The sequence below is a fragment of the Nipponia nippon genome, unplaced genomic scaffold (assembly GCF_047370975.1).
Source record: "Nipponia nippon isolate SJK-2023a ecotype South Korea unplaced genomic scaffold, ASM4737097v1 scaffold_3, whole genome shotgun sequence".
Classification (NCBI taxonomy): domain Eukaryota; kingdom Metazoa; phylum Chordata; class Aves; order Pelecaniformes; family Threskiornithidae; genus Nipponia; species Nipponia nippon.
In genome coordinates this window covers 83,812,109-83,839,032 of record NW_028262347.1, presented here as the reverse complement: position 1 = coordinate 83,839,032, position 26,924 = coordinate 83,812,109, and the positions used below count along the sequence as shown (strand labels likewise).

At 42.6% G+C, this 26,924-nt stretch overlaps 1 protein-coding gene across 1 annotated transcript; it reads right to left on the bottom strand.

Moving 5' to 3' along the window:
* Window positions 1-16,736: 16,736 nt before the first annotated feature.
* LOC104013246 (killer cell lectin-like receptor subfamily G member 1) lies at window positions 16,737-22,305 on the bottom strand. Its single transcript, XM_009465728.2, has 5 exons — window positions 22,065-22,305; window positions 20,933-21,031; window positions 19,689-19,840; window positions 18,785-18,888; window positions 16,737-16,848 (listed from the first exon to the last, which is right to left on the bottom strand). The coding sequence occupies exons 1-5, from the start codon at window positions 22,303-22,305 to the stop codon at window positions 16,737-16,739; spliced, it is 708 nt and encodes a 235-aa protein (XP_009464003.2).
* Between the last annotated feature and the right edge of the window lie 4,619 nt (window positions 22,306-26,924).

Here is a 26,924-nt window from a genome sequence, read left to right as displayed (position 1 = left end):
AGGAGAGAACAAATAGAAGACAAGGGGCAAAACAAGCCATTTAGAATGAAAGCCAAGAAAGGGAGGAGTCAAACTGCAATGCACTATGTAAGAATGTCTATAAAAATGATGGAGAAGATGCTAATACAGATTAGAATCTGAAATAAGTATTTTTCCATTTTACTGCGGTTGTTCAGATGTAACATTGGAATATTTCAGGTCTCACTCACAGTTCCTTTGTTCCAAGGGGCATACAACAGAAAATGAGCAGTGACGGGTCTGATCATATTTCATTAGTTTGCATTTTATTACTTCACACTTATATAACAAATTCTATATGTCAGTCTCAGTCCTTTCAGAAATGCTGATCTATTCAGCCTCACAGCAGCCCAGTGGGGTAGCTCTTATTGTCTCCAGCCTGCTGCTGGGGAAATTGAGGTGCAGAGATGTGGACTGGCTTGCCTCAAGGCCACATAATGAATTAGAAGCAGAGGCAGAAAAAAAGGCCTTGGCCCCCTGATCTCTAGCACCTCTAATAACAGGATTATAATCACTACACAGGAAAATTTGAAATGTGGATTCTGTATATTCATATTATCTTTCATTAATGAAAGAAACCCTTCATCATCTTTGGGAACACAGCATTGTAACATTTTGATGTTCTGCCATTTGCAGACTGGAAAAGCTCTGATTTCTTTGCCAGAACCAGCAACAAGAAGGTAGCTCCTGCTCTTGACATACTGCCAAAAAAACACTGCTCAATTGTCTTTGAGCAACAGCTCTCTTCAAAGCTCATTGATACATTTATCAGTGCCTTCTTTCTCTGGAACAAAAGCAAATCACAGTGCAAGCCTGGAAAAAATGTGCATTTTCTTCTTGTCATTAGCATTTTGTTGGATTTTCTGGCAACTTACAAGTATCTAGTATCTGCTCTTCTGTTCTATTATGAAGATGTTTCACAAAATTTGCACAAAGATTCAAACGATTTAGAAGCCTAAATGTAATTTTGAAAAGAATTTAGGCATTTAGCTCTAGATCTTCAGGGCTGAAGTCCCATTCACACTTGAAAAATGCTGAAATAAACACAACACTGTAGCCACAGACTTTCAGTGATATTTTGTTTTGTAGTATTTTTAAAGACATAGTCACATGACAAAGCAGAAAGAAATCTTGATGTTTTTGAAACTATATAGCTATATGCAGCTGTGGTTGTCTAAATAAAAATCAGACGTAAGACACTTTTGGAAATGTTATCCTTTTGGGATAGCATCTCCTGGCTGGAAAAAAAAAAAAAAAAAAAACAAAAAGAAATGACCATTTTAAAATCTATACATTTGCTGTGGATGTCATGGAGATGAGTGTTTCACGGTTAGAGAAAAATGTCATACACTGTCTTGGTCCCAGAAGATGAGAAAGCACTTAGCCAGTGGTAGAGACTGAAGGCCCTAGGGCTACCTAATAAAATTGAGAAGCAACACTAAGTTAACATCACTGCAGTGACAGAGATATTTTTGCTTCTTATAAAAGGTGTCAGCTTATTTTGCCTCGAGGATGTCCTGTAAGAAAACTGCATTTCCCTAACTCAACCCCAGGGAAAAAATACCTTTTATTAAAACTTTGACTATTCCAGAAGGCAGAATCAAGTGCATATTTGGACCAACTTCTGAGCTCCAGAAAAATCACAAAGCTGCTAAGGCAGATTCATATTTTAGCATATTCTTATAGTCTATTTTAGCATATTCTTTTACTGTAATATTCTCGTATTTTTCCAGAAAGCAGAAAACACATTCAAGTAGTACATCCCAGGTAGCATGAGCTGCAATTTCCTGTAGCACACTGGCACTTCTCTTGACTCAGGTGTTGCAGGTCGGTTGCTCCCACAGCATGGACATTTTCTCCTCTTTCTAAAGTTGGTGTTGGGTTGTCCAAACTACAAAAATCTCCTTGAAGGTACCTCCCTGCAAAGGATTCCTGGTCAGAGCCTGCCTCCCAGAAAGGATCTGAACATGCCACCCGGTCTAGCAGCATATTCTTGACCAAGATAATAAAGAAACACTTTTAAAAGGGAAGTAAGCTGTGCTGGGCAATTTAGGGTGAGGTCGCCACAAGAAAAGAACACCACTCAGTGACTTAAGATCTAAGATTTATTTACTAAGGGAGATGGTATTAGCGGGTGGCTGGCAATTTCTAGCTGTGAAATGCACACACACACTCTCTGCAGAACACACCCACCCCAACCAAAAACTCCAGTATAACTGTGAGTGGCACCGTGGACTCAGGGCAGCAACACTGCACTGAGCGTAACTGGCAGGGTTTCTGTAACAGGGGGCTGCAGGGCTGCCATGTGTGGAAAGAGTCAGTGATCTGCCCCATGCCAGTCACAGCTACTTCCAGCTGACTCTGAAATGGATGTGAACAGCCCATGGGGCTCCAGAAACCTCAGCCTGTCAGAGCCGATCAGGAGATCCATGGCAGAGCACGTGGCACCCCTGCTCAAACAGATTTAAAAAAGAGCAGCACCCACAAAGGGGATGAGATATGTGAGAAGACACATGGAAGACGTTGCTGAGGACATGGCTGGAGATGCACCCTTGGAAGGAGAAGATCCATGCCAGAGCAGGGACACGCCTGAGGGACTATGGCTTGTGGAGAACCCATACCAGAGCAGGGATATCCCCCAGGGGACTGCAGCCTGTGGGTGAGCCATGCCAGAGCAGAGGAAAATGAGCAAAACACATGGACTGGCAGAGAGAAACCATTATGTTCCAACCTCAGCCTCCTGCACTGACCATCACATCCCTGAAGGGATTGGGAGAGACTGAGTGTAGTGCATGGCAAAAATAAGGGAAGTTGGGACCAGGAAGGGATGGGAGTGGTGTTTGACTGAAGTTGAGCTGGGGGAAAGAGGAAGAAAGGTGTTTCCTTAAATGTTTGTTTAATTGTTTATTTTTTTTTTTTCTCAATATCCGAAGCAGTCATCAAAAGTTTGCTCTAGTTGGCAATAAATTAAATTAAATTAAATTCTCCAAGTCAAGACTGCTTTGGCCATGACAAGTACGCTTACTCCAGCTGGTAAAAGTGTCCAAGACCTGCCTGATGGCCCAGCTTGTACATGTAGCAGTTCCAGCTCAAGCTTAGCCTTCTGTATGGTGCTGTACATCTGGGGATGTGGTTCCTTCCCTCAGTGACAATTGCTTTCACTATTTATTGCTGCCTAACTGAGGTGGCCTGTAAGTGACCAGTTATCTCATTTTCAGGTCAGCCCAGGCTGCTTTAGCTTTCTCCATATGTTAATCCAATTAATGGCCTTTTCTGGGGTCACTAATATGTTAGAAGGATGTAAAGCTGTTAAGAGTTCCTCTGTGCCTCTTGTTTCTGTCATCTGTTTCATACCTGAATCATTTGGAACAGGGCGGATGTAGTTCAGAGCTTTGGGCAAGCTTTCCCCACAGCACCTATTTGTGCTTTCCTTGTTTTTCCCAGTACATACCAGAGTCGTCTGAAGTGTTAAAGCTGGCAAAACAGTTCAGGTCTCATTTTGTCTGAGGGATAGTTTTGGGCAAGTTTCACCACATGACAAGCCTAGCCTCCATTTCCAAAGGATCTCAAAGCAATCTACAGAGATTGATACTAAAATGGTCATCCTACTTATGGAAAGGCAGCTGTTCTTTGAGTTGCAGAAAACAGTCATAGATCAGCTAGCTACAGGGTAGAAAAAACAGAATAACATCAGGTCTCTGAAGCAGGAGGTGGGGGGATTCTGTCTGCTAGAACTCGGTCAACACTTTCATAGACTCATCTGCTTTCAGAAATACTGGAGATAATTTACTATTATTCATAAGCTTAGTTTGAAAATTGTTTTCTGTCTCCAAATAACATGTTTTTTGATTGGAGATACGAAAGATGTAAGCCATGCGTAGTGTGGGAGTTTTAAAAGCAGAAAAACGGAAGGCTAAATTATATAATGAAATAACAGAGAAAAATTATATATGCTGGCTACAATTTGGGGATAGTGTGTTTTCTGGGGAGTTTTGTACTGCCTCTTAAAAAGTACAGAAAAAGAGACAGGGTGAACTAGTCTAACCCAGTGTAAGTGAGACAGAAACCTCCCAGCTGTTCCAGTTTTCCACTTTCAGACAATTGTTACCATAAGCATTTTCTATTAAAAGCTCACGTTTCAGGCAAAGAACTCAAATATCCACTGTTTATGTAAGAAAGATATTTATTTGTCTGCCTGCTGGGGTGCAGGAGTTGTGAATCTCCAAAGCGTAGAACAGAGATTATAAAGTCATCCAATGGGACAGATTCAGTAATGTTAGTGCAGGACCCAAGACCACAACATTAAGGAGGATTCACTGCTGTGAAGTTTAGAGGCTGTAACCAAAACTTGACTCTCCAGTGTAAAGGAGAATAGCCTTATCCTTCCAGTTAGGTAACAACGACAGTAACTAATAAACTCCTCTGGAGCAAGAAGTAGCAATGAGTCTCTACAGGACAGGAAAGAGCATCAAAGGAGATATAAAGGATTTATACTGGAAGAAAAATATTAGATGCTTGATCCTGCTTTCACTGGCACTACTGAAGAGCTTTGGTTTGGTTTCTATGAGAGCAGACAGCATCCAAAAGCAGAGACAAGATTCTGCTCCAGGCTACCTTCATGGCACTGAGATTGGTAGAGTTGCAACAGAGGCGACTGACAGTAATATCTTGCCTTGTCTGTAAGCACCAGCTTAAAATCTCTCTCCTTCTCCGCATAAGAACCAGTAATTTGATAAAAATCAGGTGTCCTTTATGTTAAAAGACTGTTCTAAGCAACTCTTTTTTTTCCTGGAGACTGTAACACTTTTTTAACATAATCAAATACATTTGCATCAAAATACTTGGGAATCTCTTCTGCCAAACCTGTGCATTATTAGTAAATATTATTGAATTCACTTTTTGTACAAGGAGATATTAATAGATTTCATAATGATATCATTTCATTATAATTTGCAAACAAAACCAGAACAGAATTATTAGCAGTAAGTATAATAATTAGCAGGTCTGACTGTGTACATTATTTGAAGACAACTGACAAGACTCCAGTCAAGGAGTAATAAAAAAAATTAAAAGGGAATGATTTTAGTCTTGTGCTGAACCAGATGAAGAAAAACGAAAATAAATTAATTAAAAATACCAAAATACAAGTCTGCAGAAATATTATGTTTAATTGGAAGTTTATTTCAAATAAATTACTTACTGTTAGTTAATTACTGTTGCCAAGCACATTTTAAAGGTTCAAAGTGCTAAGAACTGCCAGGTCTGGCAGAATGGTGCTCATTCACATCTGCTCCTGTAGGAGGTTGATAAGCCAGGGTTATTTTACGCACATGATATTTTCTTCTTCTTTCCAAAATAGCTGAATAAAATAACACCTACTCTCAGAAGTTCTCAGCTGAAAATGAAGTTGAAAGTTCCACCCCAGAGCAGAACCATGAGTAATGGAATAAATGGATATTTCACCCTTCCGATACCCAAAATGCCGGCAAAACTGAAGTTCTTTGTTTCCAAGCAGAAAATCTGTTCCTCTTCAAAACTCAGTGAAAAAATTCCTTTCTTTCTTGGTGGGAGTCGAAATGAACCCAAGAAAGCTTTGTGGTGGTTGTCTGCAGCTCTCTATCACGAATGCTTCAGCCTACGGATGGTGCCACCCTCCTTCACTTCCCATTTCAGTCATCATCATATATGCCAGGCTGGAAAATGCTGTTGAGAGGTGGTTAATAATGGATTTTAGACTGGGTAGATCCTACCTGGGGACAGCCAGCTTGAAAGAATATAAAGCAAGGTTGCTGCGGCTTTCCTTTTGTGCTCTCAGTGGACCCAGCTGGGAAATGATGCAAGATTTAGAAAGGAAGCTGGGAACTAGATGGAAAAAACATGTTCTGATTGAACTGATATCTCATGACAGGTCTTATTGGCCAGCAAAGCAGCAGATATGAGACACTTTTAGACACTTTGCTGGGTGTGACATATGTCACCATCTCAGGGTGTTCACAGTCCTCAAAACCTCGTCCATTAAAAAACACTGAAAAATATATCAAGTTATTAACAGATGGCTGTTAACAGCTCCTGAGATAATCCTCCCCTACATTTCCAAGTAACTACCCCTTCAGTAGTTTGCACAGCATTAACTATAACAGGTGGTCCAAAGAACCCAGACCACAGTGAAAAATTCTGTTCTGCCTTTCTGGTTAATATTATTAAACAAAATAGACTACAGATACAAATTCTTAAAAAAGAACTGGATTATCTAAACTTTTTTTTTCCCCATTTTTTTTTTCCCCAACACTATGTACACAGCAGGACTGCTTCAAATTGTGTCAAATACCATAAGAAAAATTCACCCCCTTTTAGGCCTTTAACACACTGAAGGCAGCATAGAACAGAAAGCTAACAAGGTTTCCACCAAGTCAGTCATTAGGAGAGATTGTCAGATGGCATAACGCTTGAATGGGTATTGTCAAAAAATATCAGGGTTTAGATGTCAGTCTTGCAAAATTACAAATAACAAGCAAGTAGGTAATAGACCAATTTCCCATCTCCTAGATGTCTGCGGCAGCACGATTCTTGTAACAATAGCACCCGTATAACTGCTTTAGAATCCTCTTTTGTGGCCCACCTCCCCTGGGTTAGGAGCACCTTTTCTCAATATAGCACCATCTTTCCCACACCACTACCTTCTTAAAATGCATCCTGATCGCTATGCTCCCTGAAGCACTGGGGACCTAGGGTCATATACTGTTTCTCAGTGCAGCCATGCTTTTTCCCTGTTTCCATCCCTCTGACAACCAGTGGAGCAGCTCAGCAATGCATAGTGCCTTTAAGAGAAGGCTGTGCTAGAATATTTACTTTTGTCTTAGAATGTGTAAACACTTGTTTTCATTCCAGAGGCCAAATAATTTCCCACCCCTCCAGTGCTGTCAGTATAGTTTATGGATCTAATAGTTGATTATGGAAAAGTCACAAGCAATACAATCTGCAGAAGTAACCCAAACCCATTCCTTTCATTCCTCAGACTCTACAGGGAGAACAGGGCACAAATTTCATGCGCTGAGAAAAGACTTATATATTCATGAGGTGCTATCGTACATATTAAACAGGACAGTGCTCCTCAGAGGCTGAAACAACATCCACATGAGAAGAATTTATGTGCCAGGAATCCTGCCTGGTTTGCTTTACATTCTGCTAGGAAGAAATACAGAAAACAACAGTATTTATCAAAAGGTATTTGAAGCACCTCTGCTGTTTTTCTCACATGCTGTGTTAGTTTTTGTAACTCAAAGTGAATAGCTATTAATGAAAACTAATGAACACAAAGGCGTAACGTTTGCAAAGTGATTATTAATTGCTTCTGAACTGATTACACTTTTAAAATAAACTCCTTTTGCATCTGTACAATAAGCACGGTCATGGAAGAGTTCTCTGACTGGAGAGTGACTTGCAGCATGCCGTGTAGGGCTGAAACTGCTTTTTATTCTTTACTGTAAGGCACAAAAAAATCCTGGAAGATTGCTGTGATGGTTGCTGAAAATTTTTAAATCCTTCCAAGGCAATCAAGACGAGTATTTTGCAAAGCAGAGGGGCTACAAATACTGTAGGATTTTTTCTCCAGTATGTCATAGCCCTCAGTATTATTCTTAGTAGCATGATTTTCTCTACCTCATTGATGAGGGGTTTGCCTTAGAAAGCCCTTTGTTCACAAATATGAGCTAGTCCTTAAGTATAGCCAAAGGAATAAAGATCTTCTGTTCCAAAAGAAGCCTAGTGTTCTATGCCATCCTGTTTTGTTTGAAATCCGGAATTGGAAGCCATCTTTTATTGTTAACTCTTCTAATCTTACTATAAAAGGCACATAAAGAAATGGTCCCTCGTTTGTTTCTCTGGGTACCCTTAGTTTTCTTGGAGTTTATAGGGATTCAGCATGGAAGGGGCAGATGGGTGAGCCACACCAGGCTCTGCTTCATCACAGAAGTCTGTATACAACAGACAAAAAGTAAGGCAGATAAATACACTTAATATTCTCCTAAGAGAAAGCCCAGGAGCTGTAGTTGCTGCTGTAGTGTGCACTGTCAGACATGAGTACATCCTGGTATTGCTTCATAGCCTTGGAAATGGGGGCTAGTAGACAAAGAGAGTAAGGCTTAGCACAAGGAAGAACTCATGGCCGCTGTACTGGGAGCTTGGGACAGCAGAGGGGAGACAAGGGCCAGAGATAAGGACAAGGGCCGTATCAGTAACACTGTCCTAACTACTCAAAATGCTGTTATAAAAACCTTTGTCTGCCCAAGCCTTGAGACAGAACACTCCTCCTTCCTTCTGCAAGAGAACGTAGCCAAAGGCCTCCCAAAGCAGGCTTTGTAAAAGCACAAAATAACAAACAAGGATAAGATAATCTTGTAAACAAAAGAAACTCAGACTTCACCTCCTGGGGGGGAGGGGCCAAAATCTCCTCTGAGTGCTCTGTCCTGTCAGGCTGGTCCTTTCCTGGTCCAGTTCTGCAGTTTTTTTCAGTGATTCCCTGATTTAAATAAGCAATAAGCACCCTCAACCCCCAGAAGGCATGAGGCTGTGCTAGAGGTCTGCACACAGAGCAGATCACCTTGCTCTGCTCTGGTTTCAGGGCTCCCCCTTCCTGTGTGAACCCTGCCTGCCCCATCCCACCTTCTGGAAGCTGAGCATGTCCAGCCAGCTGCAGGGAAAGTGCCACCTCCCCTCTCCTCAGTGAGGTCCCGTTGACTGAGCATGCTGCAACAGGGATGGGGTGACTGAGCAGACTTTCCTGGCCTCCCACCTCTGCCATCTGGCTGTATGTCTTACCTTCCTCTCTTGTAATCTATGGCCCTTCAGCATACCACCAGCAGAGACCGCACATCCTACAGCATCAGTGTATGTAGGTCTGGGACTGAGAAAGACATTGGAGAGATTTCTAGACTCCCTGTCACTCAAAGGTAATACAAAACCTGTTTAAGGAGAGCTCCATGCATCCTGAAACAAGAATTTCTTTTTCAAACAAATACCCCTTTGACATACAGAAATCTAGTTATGGTTCCTCTCGTGTTCACTTAACCCTCTGGCAATGCCAAAACTCCCAGCCCTGCCCAGTGTGCTGCACCTTCCAACAGCCTGTGTGTCCTCACCTTCCACGTAAAGTCAGTGAACACCAGGATCGGTGGTGTTGCATGCCATTCTCACCTCCTTGGGTTGCTGCTTTGGATGGTGAGATAGCTACTTGGTAACTCTCCCATGTCATCATCTATGATGTGATGATCCTCACATTTCCCCTTTGGCACTCTCTGCAGAGATTTCACCATTTCTCTCTGCTCACACCTCACAGACTCTACTCTGAACAAGAATGTCTTGCCATGCCTGAAACTTTTCTAATTCTTGGAGACACTGACTTCTTTACAGGGAAAAAGGTAACAGCTTTCTGAAGTCCTGTGGGGAAACAAACTGCATCTCAGGACTCATTTTTGGTGACTAGATCCGAGCGAAAGGACCATGAATAGTGAGTCCAGGCCAGAGACCAGATCTTCTGATGTAACTAATAGTTCTCAACTAAAAGCAACCCTCAGTATATAAACTCTGCCTTAGAACTTTGCAGAAAAATCTCATCTCAAGAAAATCAGTGAGTCCTATAAAGGTATCAGCCCTGCAATATTCTCATTTTGTAGCAGAGGAAGAACTCTGAACAGAGAGAAGGACTCATTTTCCTTATGCACTTACTAAATGCTGACCTGGACCCAACTCTCTGGCAGAACCACACAGAGCACCATACCTCAAAACCTGAAGCAAGGTCTACTGCTGCTTTTACCAGCAATATCACCTGCAGCCTGTCAAGGCCTCCTAGACATTAAAATTTTCAGGAAAGAGATTCTGGGGGAAATATGGCCTCATTGAAATCAATGGAAAAACTCCCTTATAAAAAACACATCCTTATAAAGCCAATTTTACAAAAGTCTTACAAAGGTCCTATCACAGCCTGGAGGTGTAGAAAAAGAAATATGAATTATATTTATGAAATTATTTGTATGGTAACGATACCAATGCTATTCTGTATCAGCCTTATGATCTTTGAAAGTGCCTAGAAATGTCTGAATCCTGGAGAAAATTAGTTGAATATATACCTAAATGGATTTTGCCAGGATTTCTTGGAAAATTATTTGCTTTCTTATTAGCCTGTGCATGGCAGCTGACTGCAGAAAAATACCTTAGAATAAATGATGCAGTCTTACGTTAACCCTGAGTTAAGATTATTGGAAGGTGAAGTACTGTTAAAATAAAGTAGAACAAAATTTAGGAGAGAAAACCCAGGGTTTTGGTTACAGGGAGGCGCCTCAGCTGCAATGGTGGCTCAGCTCCAGCGGCAGGCAGCTGGGTACAGGCTTTTGGCTGCAACCTGTCCCGTCCCCTCAAGTCGGGGACAGCCTTTGCTTCCCACCGGGTTAAATGGCAGGGAGCTGAGAGAGCATCACTGCCCCCAGGGTGTCCAGGCAGAAGACAGCCTTCCTCTGCACAGCCTTTGAGGGACTTCTACCTGGAAGACACAAAACAACCCCGCGTGTTTTCTTGCAAACCTCTCGCAGGATCTGTCAGACTGACCGAAACCTCCTGCAGATTGGGCTGCTAGGTTGTGTCTATCTGCATTAGTCCAAAACCATCTTTCAAATTGGCATTGCAGCAAAATGAGTAATCTAAAACAAAACTACATCTTTACAGAACTGTCTTTTTTATCTCATTAATTTATGCGTACAGTTAACAAAGTTATAATTTCATTACCACTGTAATGTAAATATAGTGTTCTATATTTAGAACGGGGACATCTGATGTTGCTGTATTAATTTTGAATAGCAGAGGGCACCCTTCAGACTTTCAAATTAGCAGAGAAAAGACTCATACGTACAGGTTATATATTGTAAATTTTCACAGGATTTTCCTTGGCCTGCTGCTGTGCTGGAGCTACACTATTTTTGTGCTTATGGAATAAGCTTCCCCAAACTGACACTCACCATTCCACTACACAGCCAGTGGACATAGCAGGAGAAGGTTGATTACACAAATTCCTGCAGGCAAAGCACTAAATGCTTTGATATAATTCATAAATACTTTAAAAAGTATGAAGCTTTCTTTAAAAGCTTCATGGAACAATGGTTGAGAGCCTGCTCTGATTTCTAATTTTGGGTTTGTTCCTAATATAAACAAAGTACAGCAGAATGAATAACTGGTGGTTGTTTATTAGTCATTTAAAAATGTTTGATCAAAATATCTATTTTTACTAATCCAGTAGATGATTCTAAGGAAGTTGTTGGTTTGGGGTAGGGTTTTTTTCATTATATGCTCGATAATATGACCATAGATGAAAGAGTGTAACAGAAAATTGACTTATTCTACTGGCAATTCTTCCAGCCATCAGTATTCAGAAGACACAGCTCTGTCCTAGCAAGCTTTACAGATCCTTTATCTTTAATTGGCATAGACTGTTTGGCATTAAAAGAAGGTTATCACCAGCAGGTTGAGGGAGGTGATCATTCCCCCCCCACTCAGCACAGGTCAGACCATGTATCGAGTACTGTGTCCAGTTCTGGGCTCCCTTGTGCAACAGGGATATGGACTTACTGGAGCGAGTCCAGCTAAGGGCCACAAAGATGATGAAGGGACTGAAGCATCTTTCATATGAGGAGAGATGAAGAGAAGGCTCAGGGGGCATTTCATCAATGTATATAAATTCCTGACGGGAGGGAATGAAGAAGAGGGAGCCAGACTCTTCCCATTAGTGACCACTGATAGGACAAGAAGCAATGGGCACAAATCAAAAAACTTGAATTACAATCTGAACAGAAGGAAAAAAAAATACTGTGAGGGTGGCCAAATACTGGAACAGGTTGCCCAGAGGGTTTGTGGAGTCTCTATCTGTGGGGAGATTCAAAACCAGACAGGACACAGTCCCGGGCAACCTTCTGTAGCTGACCCTGCTTCAGCAGGGGGTGGTGGGACTGGGTGATCTCAAGGGTCCTACTCAACCTAAATGATTCTGTGATTCTGTAAATTAAAATATAATTTCTTAGGAAGACGTATCTTGTTATTCGCTGAGGTTCAGATGTATCATTTATTTTCTTGATGCACTGAGGAATCTGCAGAAATAAGTTTTTTTGTTTCCAGTCATTGGCTTTTAATATATGACCTGAAATTTTACATCAGCTTAAGTGGTAGGAGGTAATGAGTGGTAGAAAAATGTGAAAATAGCAGAAATTTGCAAGTTTTGTTGAATTATAATTAAATTACTGCTTTCTTCCTATTGACTAATGAAGAATATTCCATTTTTCTAACCAGTGTAAAATGTAATTTGGAACTGATATTAGGAAATATCAACCCAAATATGATGTTCTAGACATAGTATATTGCTTTGAGAGGCTAATTTTGCTTGAATAAGTCTCTATTAGCACTTGTTTTATTTACAGCTCTGTTTAACAGTACAATGTTGATTTCCAGATGTTTTGGTATACATTTGGTGCCTTTACTTTTTTAAATTATTATTTTAAATTATGAAAGACATAACAATACACTGTTATGATTTCCATCTCAATTAATTATTTTTGCAAGTTCATGTTCTGTAGGATTCTTTGCATCTTTTCCTGGTCTTTAGCAATATCTGGTTTTCCCATTTAATATTAATGTGTTATTTATTCCTTTCATAGAAATTTTTAACATACATGTATATATCTCAAGAGTAAGCTGAAGAGACAGAATAATTACTAGAATCAATGCCCTGTCCTTCCTCACATAGGTGTACCACACCAGTTACCATTTCTTTTACTTCACAGCTATAAACTTGTTTCAGAGCTATGGCAAGATAAAGCCAGTTGTAGGTAAATAATTTTCTGCAAAATTTGAGAATCTCCATGCTTTGCTCTTCTGTGCATGTATTCACCATCTCCACTCCTTGTGCGATGCTGAATCTCCAGATGGTGTCCTGAACGGTAAAAATGACCAGTGATTTCTCCAAAAAGAAATGCTATCACAACATACGCTTTTAGAAGTATAAATCAGATACACTGGATGGACTGACACAATATCAAAACTGTAAGTGCCCCATCACTTCCATTTGCACTGAGTAATAAAGAAATCAACACTGTGCTTCTGTAAAGTCTTTTCATTGAATTCTCGAATTTGAAAGCTGTCAAGGTAGTTCCCTCCAACAATGGTCTACCTGAATAATGAAAACAGCAAGAGAAATACTTTCAGCCACAGAGGATTTAGCCACAGCCATATTCTATATACCTCCAGGAAGAGGCTGGAGTATTGGAATAAATCTTTCTGCACCATATGTGATTTTGTCATGTATATCAATCTCCAGGAAAAATGCCTTGATGAAAGATGATCTGTGCAAGCAGAGAGGAAGATTTATTTGCTTGATGACGCTTTCAGTGGAAATCACCACTACTAATACTAGAAGATCTACCAAGATCCAGACTGCTCACCACATCGAAGGTATAATCTCAGAATAAACCTGTGTGGATTAGGGTAGAGTCCCAGGTTAAACGTGCACATGTTAATTTTGTTAATTTTGTGTGTTGACTACAAATGCTTGACCGGTAAAGGAAGCTGGCAACCCTGCCTGTGAAACACAGAACAGCAGTCCAAACAGATGGTAACCCTGTGTGAAAAATGAGACAGGGTTTCTTAGGCTACATCCATGTTAGTCAATCAAACAGTGCTGGGACAAACTGTATTTGTACTCTTACCTTATGTCTATGTTGCGTGTCACAGTGCTGGTGTCTCTATTTCCCACACTAATTTGGCTTTCTGAATAGGAAGCAAAAGAAGGCCAATTTCTGCAGCTGACAAGGTATCACTTAAGCCGCAGCATCCACCAGGCCTGGCGGGAAAAACTGGAACTTCCCTCCAATAAGTCAGAAACTTGTCCTACAATTACTGACAAGAGAGGAGAGGTGGCAGGAGCATGGACATGGACCGTCGCCTCTGCCAGCCATGTTACTGCTCTCAGCTCTCAGCAAGCCGTGCACTCACTACAGAGCAGCTGGCCTTTGCTGCTCCCTCACACCTGGTCTCAAACCATCCAGCTTGTAATTTAGGCAAAACCCTGTTTTGAGGGACAGTGAGTTTATTTACCATATTACAATTAGAATTTACAATATTACAATATAACCATATTAGCATATGGTTACAGAGCCCCAGACAGTTTCGACAGCAGAGAACATGTCTTGGCACATTCTAGAATAGATGTGGCCTTAGAATAGCATTCTTAAAGTCTCCTGCTAGCACATTTCAGAGGACACCTGGTCAAAACATCACAGAAGTGCTGCAGAGCAACAATTGCCACTGCTAATGGGCGTATGGGCTATATAGGTCTATGTAAATCCTGAGTCCAGTATCTGAAATACCTCAAGCGCCTGAGATACGGAATTTAAAACCATGACCACATATAGCACTGGGAAATGCACAGAGGACAATAGAGGTTTGCTGAACCCAAGGGAATGGACTTGAGCATGTGAGGATTTTTTTGGTTTTCATTCCTGTCTTTGGTGATTATATGACAGCATTCCAGTCTAGAAGCTCCAGCACTACCACCAGCAGTACTGACAGTTCATGTCTCAACAGGACAACAAAATCAGCAGCACTGATACAATCTCAATTTCAACAGTTAATCCTCCATAGGGCCCATCAATATCTTCCTCACTATTTGTCCCCACAGCACAATCCCATAGTCAGGGAAAGGCGAGCAACAAGTGAGTTTCCAGAGCAGATCAGCAGAAGACTTCAAGAACAGCAGACTGGCATGGGCAACTGGCAATCCATAACCTTGCAAGCTGGTGTACAAGCTTGGCATTCAAAAATGAGAAAGCATGCAGGGCAGAGAGTAGTAAATTAAAGCTGTTACAGTAAAGATGCACAGAAAAGGAGATTGCCCTTGATATGGATAGTATTTGGACATACCACCTGGGACAAAGCCAGTAGGGTTTGTGGAGTATAGAGGTGTTAGGAGTGGACTGCCTATGGTGAGCCAGCTAACCAGGCCTGGAGTGTTTTTTGCATAAATAGGAATAAGACAGAAAATCAGTATCAATACAAGCTAAAGTACGATGAGAATATTCTTTAAAACACTTGTGAAGAATACAGGAAAAGAATCATTTACTACTCTTGCATAAATTTAAATGAACCTTACATTTTTTTAACATCAAAGGAGTGCTAAAGATGAGATTTTTGGAAATGTTCTTCAGGTAAACATAGCAACAGCAACTGTTTTGTCATCTCAAGCATCCTGGGTGTTACATTAGAACTTCAATTTTATCAGTAAAGAACAGCTGTCTCACTGTAACAAGCACACTTCTCTCAGATAATTCTAATAACTTATTTTGTGACTGCTTAGGGGCATGAACCTAACAACATAATCATCAGTATTTTAAGAAATATTGTCATGAACTACCACCAGAGTGTCACTAAAAGGTCATCACAGTCGCCCTGTCATGTAGTCAAGGTGTTGTTGCACAGCATAGGACTTTGGGGTGACTGTAGCCTACTTGTCGCAAAGATTGGAAGTGTATCTGTCCACTGCATCCCATGGGAAGAAGTGCTGGTGAGGGGTATGGAGGGACTTCTTTAGGAGGAGAGCTGCTCTGGAGGAAACTCAGTATGGGGCAAACAGACCATTCAGTCAAGGCGTGGTGTGCTACGCTTGAACCATGGCTGAGGGCACCTTCACAGGTGGGCTTTAATACAAAGGGGCTAGAAGATGAGGGACTGCACTTACTTGGCTACTGATGAAAGCCAGTTTATCAGTCTGTAATCCCTCAGGTGGATCTGAGGTAGGAGTGAGCCTGTTTAATAGCTGTAGCTGTATCTTGTCCTATGGAACAGGAGATCCTCTGCTGCAGTGTTATTGCAAAGAAAATATTTCACCCCCTGCCTTCCTGACTCTGTTCCTGCTACCAGCTTCCTTTCTGCCCATTTAGCAGTCGCTCAATGCACTAAACAATGATGTTGGGGAGGAAAACAGGAACAGTCACTACTCCTGAAGAAACTGTTAGAAGCAACCCATGTTTATTTTCATCTCAGCAGGGTAACAGGTTTACTTCTTCACAGCTAATTACATAGCAATGTAAAACTGAGAGCCATGCTCCAGTTTTCTGCATGTACAAACATAAACCACAGAAGAATTTAGGTTAGAAGGGACCTCTGGATATCATCTGATCCAACCACTTGTAAAAGCAGGCCAACTTCAAACTTCATGCTAGCTTTCAGCCTTGGTGTATGCCACCAATGTTCACAAGAGAGAGAAATTAACCCACAGCTTGCACGAGCTAACAGATGACAATCCCATCTCTCCCTAGGATTTCCAATGCCAGGACACCATTCCATTGTCAGTGCTCAGGTGTCTCTGAAAATGACTCAGAGACACTTAGAGAAATCTCTCTTTCCCCTTCTCCACCACTTTGAAGACTGTCTGTTACAAGCTGATGGCTAAGAATATGAACATCACCAGTGTGATCCTGAATGAAGCCAGAAACAGCACTCAGACCTCCTGTTGCAGCTGCTCATGCCAGGGCTTTGGCTGCCGCTGCATTCATTCCTTGCACTACAGCAGGTGTCACAGCAGCAAGGAGCACAGCCAGGCACTCTCTGAGAGAAGTTTCCTGAGTCACCTTCACAGGGATCAAGCCTTAGCACAGCTCTCCAAAGGACACTTCCAAGGTCCACAGAGGTCACTGAAGAGCTTTCTCACAGATCCATGGGGCAGTGAATTCGCAGCTGGAAGCACGGATGGCACCTTCCAGCAGAACGGCGCAGTTCTGCACAGGGCTGTTGGACAGGACTCTGTGGGAGACACTGGCAGAGCAGACAAGCAGGGGGACATTAGAGAGGGATCCCCACTTTGGCAGGGGGAAGAACACCTCACAGCTTTGGAGGTAGGAGACTCGCTGCAGCTGGGCTTCATGACCTCATGTCAGAGAAGACCCGTCCTGGGACACGGGAGGTCTGGCAGTGGGGCTTGCTATGCCTGGAGCTCACCATGAGACTTTCAGTTAGTCAGTCTCATTCTGAGCTCTCCATTTACCATCCCTAAAGAGAGAAAAGTTGTGTCCCACAGGGGACTTTTTGCTGTTCCACTTAAGGCATTTGGAGACCTTGGGACAGAAAGTATCAAGTATTCCAGTTTAAACCTCTTGTATGGGTATGTAGAAGGTGAAAGTCTCTGCTTCATTAAGGTAATCCAATCAAGAACTGTTTCAGTGCAAACAGGGATAATAAGGAGGAAACAATTAAATGGAAATCCACAGAGACACAAACCTGGCGCACAAGAAATAACAGAGGCAATGGCAAAGACCAAAAGTCTTTCACCACTAACTGATGGGCCATCAAGAAACTCCAGGCACAGCTTTGGAGAGGGACACCCTGAGCTTTGTAACTGGTAAGAAGAGGGCAGGGGAAGAGGAACAGGAGGATTTGGGATATTCGAGGGGGGCCTGTGGGACTGTAAAAAACTTGTTGAGGAACATTTAGGGGAAGTGGGGTTAACAGAGAGGAGAGGATGGGCCATGTATGAGCAGTTGCTGATGGGTGTAAGCACTTTTCTGACCCAGCCCAGCATCTGATCACTGCAGTCTGTCCTGACTTCTCATTAAACCCTTCCTTCAGTGCCTCACTCTGCAATCTTACTCCCTGCCCTGTGTGTGTCAGTGCTGTAAGGACGAGGTGCCAGCAACCAGGGGCACCCTCTGAGTGGGCGTGGTGCTGGCTCTGGAGTCAGAGGGGGTGCAGGACCCCGGGTGGTGGTGCCAGGCACTGGGGCAGGCGAGGGGCTCAGCGCCGGCAGCTGGAGTAGGACTGCAAGTCACAGACCATGTGCTGGGTGCCGGGTGCTGGGCGGAGAGTGCCTGGGTCTTCCCCCAGCCTGGGGTGTGTGGGCTGTATTTGTGCAATTCCCTAGCAAGATCCAAGATGCACTAGCTGGCAAGTAGGAGGCCCTGGGTCTGGGCAGGGGTATCAGGTGGGCAGAGGGTCCGTGCTGGTATTTGGAGGGAGTCCCATAAGTGTGGGTTGCCTGTGAGATGAGTGTGTGAGTGTGTCTGCTTGCTAGCAAGCACAGAGCTGGACCTGCTGGTGAGTAGGGGACCTGTGGGGTGGGTAAGATGGGTTGGGAACTGGGCAGGGGTATCAGATCGAGAGGTGCTGTGCTGGTACTCAGGGGATCTGTGAGTATGTGTGTGCGCTTGTGAACCTAGAGAGCACTGTGTGTGTGCCTTCGCTAGTGAACTTCAATGCCGAGCAGCCAGAGAGGAGGAAGGGGACTTATCGGCCTATAGTTGTGCTTTATATGAGTCCTGGTAGCATTACGTGTGGGTGCTGCTGAAGGCAGTGCCTTGTCTGTGGCAGTCTGCGTAGCCAGCTGTGTCAGAATCCTTTGCTTGCATATGTGTCTCTGTGTATGTTTGTGTCTCTGGAATACATGCTCAACTTCACTACTAGTTGAACCTGCAAATGGGAAAGTAGCAGCTGTGTCCATCAGCCTGGGATAGAAACTCCCAGGTCTCTGGGTGCACCAGACTGGGCTCCAGCAGCTGGGCAGGAGGAACCCCTTAGTTCTGGAGCTGCTAGATCCTGCAGCCACTCTGAACATCCCTTAGCAGCTGTGTTCACTATTGGTCAACTTCCATTGGCTACAGATGGGACATTTCATGTAAAAGAGTCAAGGGCATGGGAAGGATCTCAAGCCCTTTATCTAAAAATACAGAGGAAACACCATACTCACTTTTTGCCACCCAGTTTTGAGCCGTCTTCCCAGGCCCAGCCACCACCAGTGCTATTCTTCAAACCAATCCAGTGGGATTCAGTGCGCATCACCTGGAAGAAGTCCTAGGAGGGACAGAGAGGCAGAGAGATAGCAGAAATCCGATAAGAGAAACCCAGTCAAGTCCTGGGTTCTGAGGGGGAAAGAAAGGGGTACTGTGTGAGAGAGGGAGTTTTGGGTACGAAACACACTGCGTGGTTAATTACTTGGTATTTTTACATTTCTGACACAAGTGTTTCATGGAACTAATGGTCTCTAGTAGTGGTAGCTTCTTTACTTTAACGGTAAACTAGGAACAGGTCCTTTATCGGATGATCAGAACAGAGCCACAAAGTATTGTAAAGCAGTGCCTAAATCATGATTAGGAATGAAAAACTTGCATTATTTAAGATGACATTAATGATTGTTTATCTTTACAATACTTTCCACAGAAGTTATTTGAGGTATGCTTAAATTAAACATACTTAAAAACTATATTTTCCAATGAAAACAAGGCAACGTTCTGTAATAAGCCACAAATTTTATTTCAACATGGCCAGTTTTTGATCTCAAAAAACAATGTTCCATTTAAGGCTCTTTTTAATACAGAAATTGCCACCATGACTGATGTTTTACAAAACTTTTAGTGTTTCAAGACTCACATAGTAAACAGATAACTTCTACTCAATATCCTTTTGAATACCCATGCCCTTCCATCCTAAAGGGACCTGCTTTGTGAGACAGCATTTTCAGAGTGTCAGGCAGCCCCCTGACTGTGGGGTCTGAGGGCTGAGCCCGTGGCAAGCCCAGCAGAGGCAGGCAGAGAGAAGCGAGTCACTCTTGCAAAGGTGCCAAGGGAAAGCCTTGCCACTGCAAAGGCACCCACCATTTCGCTGGTATCGCTGATCACCAGGAGATGAGCTCCCTGCTTCAGGCAGGATTCCTGGCTGGAATGCCAGTCCTTCTTCTCCTTGGAGAAGGAGTAGCAGCTCCCTCTGTAGCCTACCCACTGCTCAGGGCAATGTGGACAGAGACAGCCTGCAAAACAGTCATACATCTCTCTTCCCATTCATAGTCATAGCCTAGTTCATAACAAGCAGATTTCACAAATACATCCTCTCCAGAAAATGATTCTCCACAGTTACAGTAACGCCATCCTTGGAGCTCTTCTGAGACTTGCAACGACAATGTAGTTACCTGCATCAGAGTCTCTGAAGGCGTCTGTAAAGGGCATCCATTTTCCAGACTGGGAATAGGTCATGCATGTAGGGGTCTCTTGGGACCTTCCTTTTCCTTCCCAGTATTTTTACCTTTTCATTTTTCCCTCCCATCTTTGTTCTATCTTCTCCATATAAACTTCATCTTTGTCCCATGTTTCCATCTGTCCAATGGGACAGGCAAAGCCCTGGCACCTGACAGGTTTGTGGCAGGCCACCCATTTCCATAAAGCCTCCACCACTAGTGCTAGCTGTGCTAGGGCACATCCTGAAGTACCATTGCTTCGTATGAACAGCATTTCCCATTACTATACTTGCCTGAACCTGAGCTTCATAGCATTCCACAGCAAGCTGGTCAAAAGGCTTAAACTTCCCAGGAACAGGAATAATTTTATAACAGCTGCTAGTCATGAAGGCCTTGCAGTTTGAAGCACCCTCCTTTTCCTTCCTAACAGGAGAGCAGCTGATGCTACTAGCCCATGGATGGCCACTGAACACCTCAGGTTTCATTCTTGTGCTGTACAGCACTGACCTCCAAATCCACAGAAAAGAAATGGTCCTTCAGATTATGTCCGCCAGCCTAGAGCTATATTCATCAGGATGTAAATGTTCCTGAGTGGCTGAGCATCCAACACAGTGTGCTTGCTATACACTGAAGTCTACCCAGTCACCCTTTGAAAGGCATCTTTGATACCCTCTACCCCTTACTCTTTCTTTCTGCTGCGAGCAGGTCTAACTAGACCAAGCTTAACATTTAAAAATCTCAGAAAAAAAGAAGCAAGTCTTTTTTAAGAGAGAAAAGCTACTTCCATACTTTTCTTGGACCCCTGACCAGATTTCAAGAGCTCTGTTTTGCTCCCTGACAAAGTTCTAAATTCAAATAAAATCTTTTCAATGGAGGAGATTTATTTACCCTTGATAATAAAACCCGCTGTTGTTCCCAGCAATGCCACGAAGATGATCCCTAGAATCACTGCAATAATCCAGCAGGTAGTATGTGAAACAGGAGAATCTAACAAGAAGAAAAGGAACATAAGTATGAGAAAGGTGAGGCTTTCTCAATGGCATCAGCTCTAAAAATACAACTTATATCAAACTGCAGTGTCTGTTTACCTCAACCTGCACTCATGTCAGAGTCCAATACTGTCTGACCAGGTTCCTTGCAATATTCCACACATGGATGATTTAATGTTTCATACCAAATTTACTTATTTGAAGATATGTAATGTTACATGGGATTCTGATTTAGCAGAATGATACAGCTATGTGTTGAAAGCACAACACAAGTGCAAATTACGCTTAGCAGAATATAGCAATTTCAATACACAGCTGAATCACAATACAAATGTGATTCTCATTGCCAGGCTCTATGATATGCCCACCATCACAACGCTGGGTGGCACCGGGAAGGAATATGTGGGTTTAAGCAGCTCAAGCCTGTTGCTCTCTTCAAAGCTCTTTTTGTCCGTTGTTCAGTGCTTGTACTCTGTGTTGGGCTGAGCCACATATACACTCCCCCCATGCTGGTCTGGCTAACTCAGGAAGACATTCACACTCTTTTGATTAACTCATGGACAAAATTTTACACAACCAGCTGATCCACTCAACTGGTACAGCCAGTTGATACAACTGTTAATCTAAAAAAAGGTACCTCTCTGGTTCCCTTAAGTTTCTGACACCCATGTTCAGTCACTGCATACTCCATGAGCACATTGCACTTGCCCGTCTCCTTTGAGCCTTCTCCCACTGTAGGGGCTTATTGATCAGTCACAACTCAGGATTATGTCTGAAGAGAAGTCCAAATATAATGACTGTTTTGATACAGCATCAACAGAAAATATTAGACCTCATGTTACTTACTCTACTGGAGCTGCAAGTCTCCAACTTTAACCTTCCTTGAACTGCCCATCCTTCCCAACTTCAAACAGCAGGATAGAAATGAAAAATTTTTGGCATACAAATGCAAATCTCTAATTCAGACATGAAACCTTTTAGACTCTTTATTCAGTAATGCATACACCTTTCCCATTATTAACAGATTTTACCTTTGTTCTTGATGTTCTTGTTCTCCTCTGTTCTTTGTGTTCTCATCATCATGGAAGAAGTGTTGTGTTTCACATTCAGATAGATGTGCTCCTTTTTATTCCAGTCACATGCTTTTAAGTGTTGCTTTTTTTCCCTTTGCTTTACTTGGAATTTAGAAGTCCAATTAGCTACAAAGTCCAGGTCTGGATCTGAATTTCCCTGAAGGTCAATAGAGCTTTCCTCCGAGCAGTTTGGAATCATTTCTAATGACAGAGCATATTCTTAGCAGACCAGTAATACATAGAAGGAATGATGTCCTAAATCAGCTTTCTGGAATACAAAATCATTTAAGCAATGACAATAGCTCATGAAGAGCTCTACCTTTTGTGATTAAACTGCTGCTATGATAGATGCTATGTAGGTCAACATTAGACAGGGGATCTTGCTTTCACAGGGAAGTGAAGTTGTCTAGCATTCTCCACATCAACTAATATAAGTAAGCAACTTAGGCTTGACCAAGATGACAAAGGTGAGGAATTAAATTTCCTTAGTAGGAAATGGATAGACATGGGTAATTCTAGTGGGACAATTTGCAGAACACATTTCTCTCTTTCACTGCAAGCACCATCAATAAAAGCAATACATTTGATCTGTATCAATGACATACTGATTTAAAAACAAAAGTCCTTGGAGCACTTGAACAAGAAAATTGGGAGGGAGGTTTACCTTAATTCCACAGAAGGAGGCTGAACAGGTGGTGCATTTGTTCTGGTCTCCATATGTGACTCTGCAGGATGACAAAGTGATCATTAGCACCAGACTGAAACAAGGCAGCTGAGAGATGAGAAAAAAGTTTTGTGGCAACCCACACAGGAAACTTGCATTCTTTTACCACAGCACAAAGCTTTACCCTTTCAGAGTTATAGTGCCAAACTTGTGCCTGCCATGGTCACACCAAACTCTGAGCTAATTGTAATGTCACATTCACTGAGCAACAGAATACATTGAACAAGTTGAATCTGGAGAATCTATTGCTAAAATCATAGGTTTGTACTGCCAGTTCTTTTCCTACAAGAAATTCCTCTGGTCTGTCCAACAATATCAGTCTTTCCACCCAGCTCTTTGGTCTGTGTAGAAAAAAGTTGCTCATGCCTGCTTTACAGATAGGTTGGGACTTGGCTTCAGATGGAAAAGAAAAATTATAGTGCCCTCAGAACAGAAGAAGACTTCACAAATCACTTATTTTGTTAATTCTGAGAACTAATCAAAATCTGGAAACATACTTCTATGAACATTTGCATAATTATTTTCACTTTATAGGTTACCAGGAACATATATGTTTAATTTCAAAAGATAAAAATATTTTCCATCCCTTTTCTTCATTTCCTTTCCCTTCTTTTTCTTCTTATTCCATTTATTTTTAAGGACATGGACAAGAAGTGGTCGAGGATGTAAAGGTTGGGGTTAGGCTTGGCTGCAGTAACCATGAGATGGTGGAGTTCAGGATCCTGAAAAGAAAGGTAAAAAATGAAAAGCAGACTCACAACCCTGGCCTTGAGAGCAGACTTCAGCCTGCTCAGCAATCTGCTTTCAAGAATCCCATGGCAGACAGTCCTGGAGAGAAGAGGGGTTCAGAACAGCTGTTTGGTTTTCAACTCCTCTGAACTCAAGAATGGTCCATCCCAATGAGTAGGACAAAAAGCAAAGGTGGCAGTGGGCCTGCACGGATGAGCAAGGAGCTCCTGACTAAACTCAAACATAAAAAGGAAGTGTACAAGAGGTTGAAGCAGGGTTGGGTGACCCAGGAGGAATCCCCTAACTTGCAGGGATGCGGTTAGGAAAGCCAAAGCCTGCCTGTATTTGAATCTGATGACGGATGTGAAGGGCAAAAAGAAAGATTTCTACAGGTACATCAGCAAGACAAAAACTAGGGAAAAATGCAGGCCTGCTGCTGAATATGCAGTGGAGCTGGTCACAAAGACAAAGAAAAGGGTGATATACTCCATGACTCGGTGCCTTCTTCGTCTCAGTCTTTGCTGCTGTGACTTGCGTTCAGCAATCTCAGGTTTATGAAAACTATGCGAAAGTCCAGTGCAAGGTAGACTTATCCTTGTTTGAGGAGGATCATGTTAGGGAGCATAAATGAAATGTACATACACAAGTCCATGGGCCCTGATGGGACACACCATAAGTGCCGTGGGAGCTGGCTGAGGTCATTGAGAGGCCACTTTCAATAACCTTTGAAAGGTCATGGTGATCAGGGGAGGTCCCTGAAGACTGGAAGACAGCAAATGTGACTCCTGTCTTCAAGAAGGAGGATCCAGGCAACTACAGGCCAGTCAGCCTGACATCAGCCCCTAGGAAGCTGATGGAGCAACTAATCCTAGAAACCACTTCCAGACACATGGACAAGAAGGTGGTTGGGGAGTAGTCAGCATGGATTTACAAAGGGGAAAACATGCCTGACCTACCTGATAGCCTTCTATGATGAGGTGACTTGCTCCATGGATGAGGGGAGAGCTGTGGATGTTACTTATGTTGACTTTAGTAAGGCTTTTGACACTGTCTCCTGCAACATCCTCACAGACAAGCTGATGAAGTATGGAGCTGAATAAGTGGACAGTGAGGTGGATTGAAAACTGGCTGGGTCCAGAGGGTTGAGACCAGTGGCATGAAGTCCAGCTGCGGGTCAGTGACCACAAGCATGCACCAGGGGTCAATACTGGATGCAGTAGTGTGTAACATCTTCATTAATGACCTTGACAATGGGGCAGAGTGCACCCTCAGTAAGTTCTCAAATGATACATGACTGAAATGAGTGACTGATACACCAGTTGGTTATCCCAGCATTCAGAGAGACCTAGACAGGCTGGAGAAATGGCCAGAGAGGAACCTTATGAAGTTCAATAAAGGTAAATGCAAACTCCTGCACATGGTGAGGAACCAGTACACAGAGGGGGCTAACTGTCTGGAAGGCAGCTTTGCAGAAAAGGGCCTGGGGATTCCTGGCAGACACCAAGTTGAACATGAGCCAGCAATGTGCCCTCGTGGCAAAGAAGGCCAACAGCATCCTAGGTTACATTAGGCCAGATGCTGCCAGCAGGTAGAGGGAAGTGATCCTTCCCCTCTACTCAGCACTGGTCAGGCCATGTATTGAGTATTGTGTCCGGTTCTGGGCTCCCCTGTACAATAAGGATATGGACTTACTGAAGCAAGTAGCAAAGGGCCACTAAGATGATTAAGGGACTGAAGCATCTTTCATATGAGGAGAGATTGTGATAGCTGGGACTGTTCAGCCTGGAGAATACAAGGCTCAGAGGGACCTTATCAATGAAAGCTTTTTCTTTCTTTTTTTTTTTTAATTTACAGTGAGTGTAGTCAAAAACTGGAACAGGTTTCACAAAGAGGTGGTAGAGCCTCCATTTTTGAAGATATTCAAAAGCCAGCTGGACAATGTCCTTAGCAACTTGCTTTAGTTGACCCTGCTTTGAGCAGGGCATTGGTGATCACCAGAGCTGCCTTCCAATCTCAACTATTCTGCGATTCTGTGACAAGTAGTGGAATTTCAGTATGACAGAGAAGAAGATGAAGGCTGGATGGAACAGACACCTGATTCCTCTACTGCAACTTTGGAGAGGCAGGTAGGTTCTCCCTGGCCTTCCAATACAATAAATCTTTGGCTACTGGAAGGGACTCCTTGGACTTAGTAAGTTAAAACAGACTTTGGGTTGCTCTATCTTGTGCTGTTGATAAGGTCTAAAAGAGATTTTTCCCAGCCTCTGCATCCCAAAGATCTCCTCCTCTTCCCTCACTCCACTTGGTGTCGTGTGTGGTTCAAGGGGCTGGTGAATCCATGCCAGCTTCAGGGACAGTTCTGCAGGAGTGAGCCGCAGGATGCTGCTGACCTGTTTCCATAGAAAAATTTAAGAGTCTTTGGCTTTCAATATTTCAAACTCAGCCAGACAGAGCACAAGCAACTGTAATACAAAACATCTCTCTCGGGGCAAAACAAGCTAGTATGGTTCTTCCTAGTAATTATACTATGCACTTTAACTCACAAGATCAGAATCAATTGTGCACACAGCAGAAATCACACAAAGGATGAACACTGACTGGATGAAGAACTTTTTAGCACATATCTGTGCCTCCTTGTGGGCAGATTTTTGACACAAACATCAGATTTATCACGCTCCCCAGCAAGCTGGATCTAAATTCCGCCCTGATGCCCCTGCATTCTTCATTGTGCTGCTGCAGCTGACTTCATATTCTAGGGTAGGATGGTCTTCATTTAAAACACGGATGTATCAAATAATTTAAATACAGAATGCAGGATTAAATTCATTAAAAGGCTTCCTTTTCATAATTCAGTATAAGAAATTAAGTAATTAAACTTATTAAAACATAACTAATCAAACTAAATGCTGTCCTCCAGCTTGGAGCTGGTGTATACCTGTGCAGGAAATACACATTCAAAAAAACTTAGGTTACGGACAATTCAGCTTGCTGCTGGCTCCTCTTTCTTGTCATGAACAATAAACCACAGGAAATCCACACTTTGAGAAGATAACACTAGCTTACAGGAAATGCTTCTTCTGAAGACATTAGCTTCAACCAGGCAGAAAGCATTAGCTTCACAAAAAGCTTTGTTGCCTGATATATTGCTCATAGGAAGGAATGATTAGTAAGAAAGGCAGTGAGGAAGATCTGAGTGCTTCTCTTCCATGATGCCATATATAAGTCATAATGCCATTTCTTTGTGTGTTTCAGGAGATAGGCCTGTTTTGCAACATGTCCATAGGTTAAGAACTTAAGCCAAACACCTCCATTTATGTTTTGTTTGTTTGTTTGTGGGGGATTTTTTGCTGCTTTGGTTTTTGGTT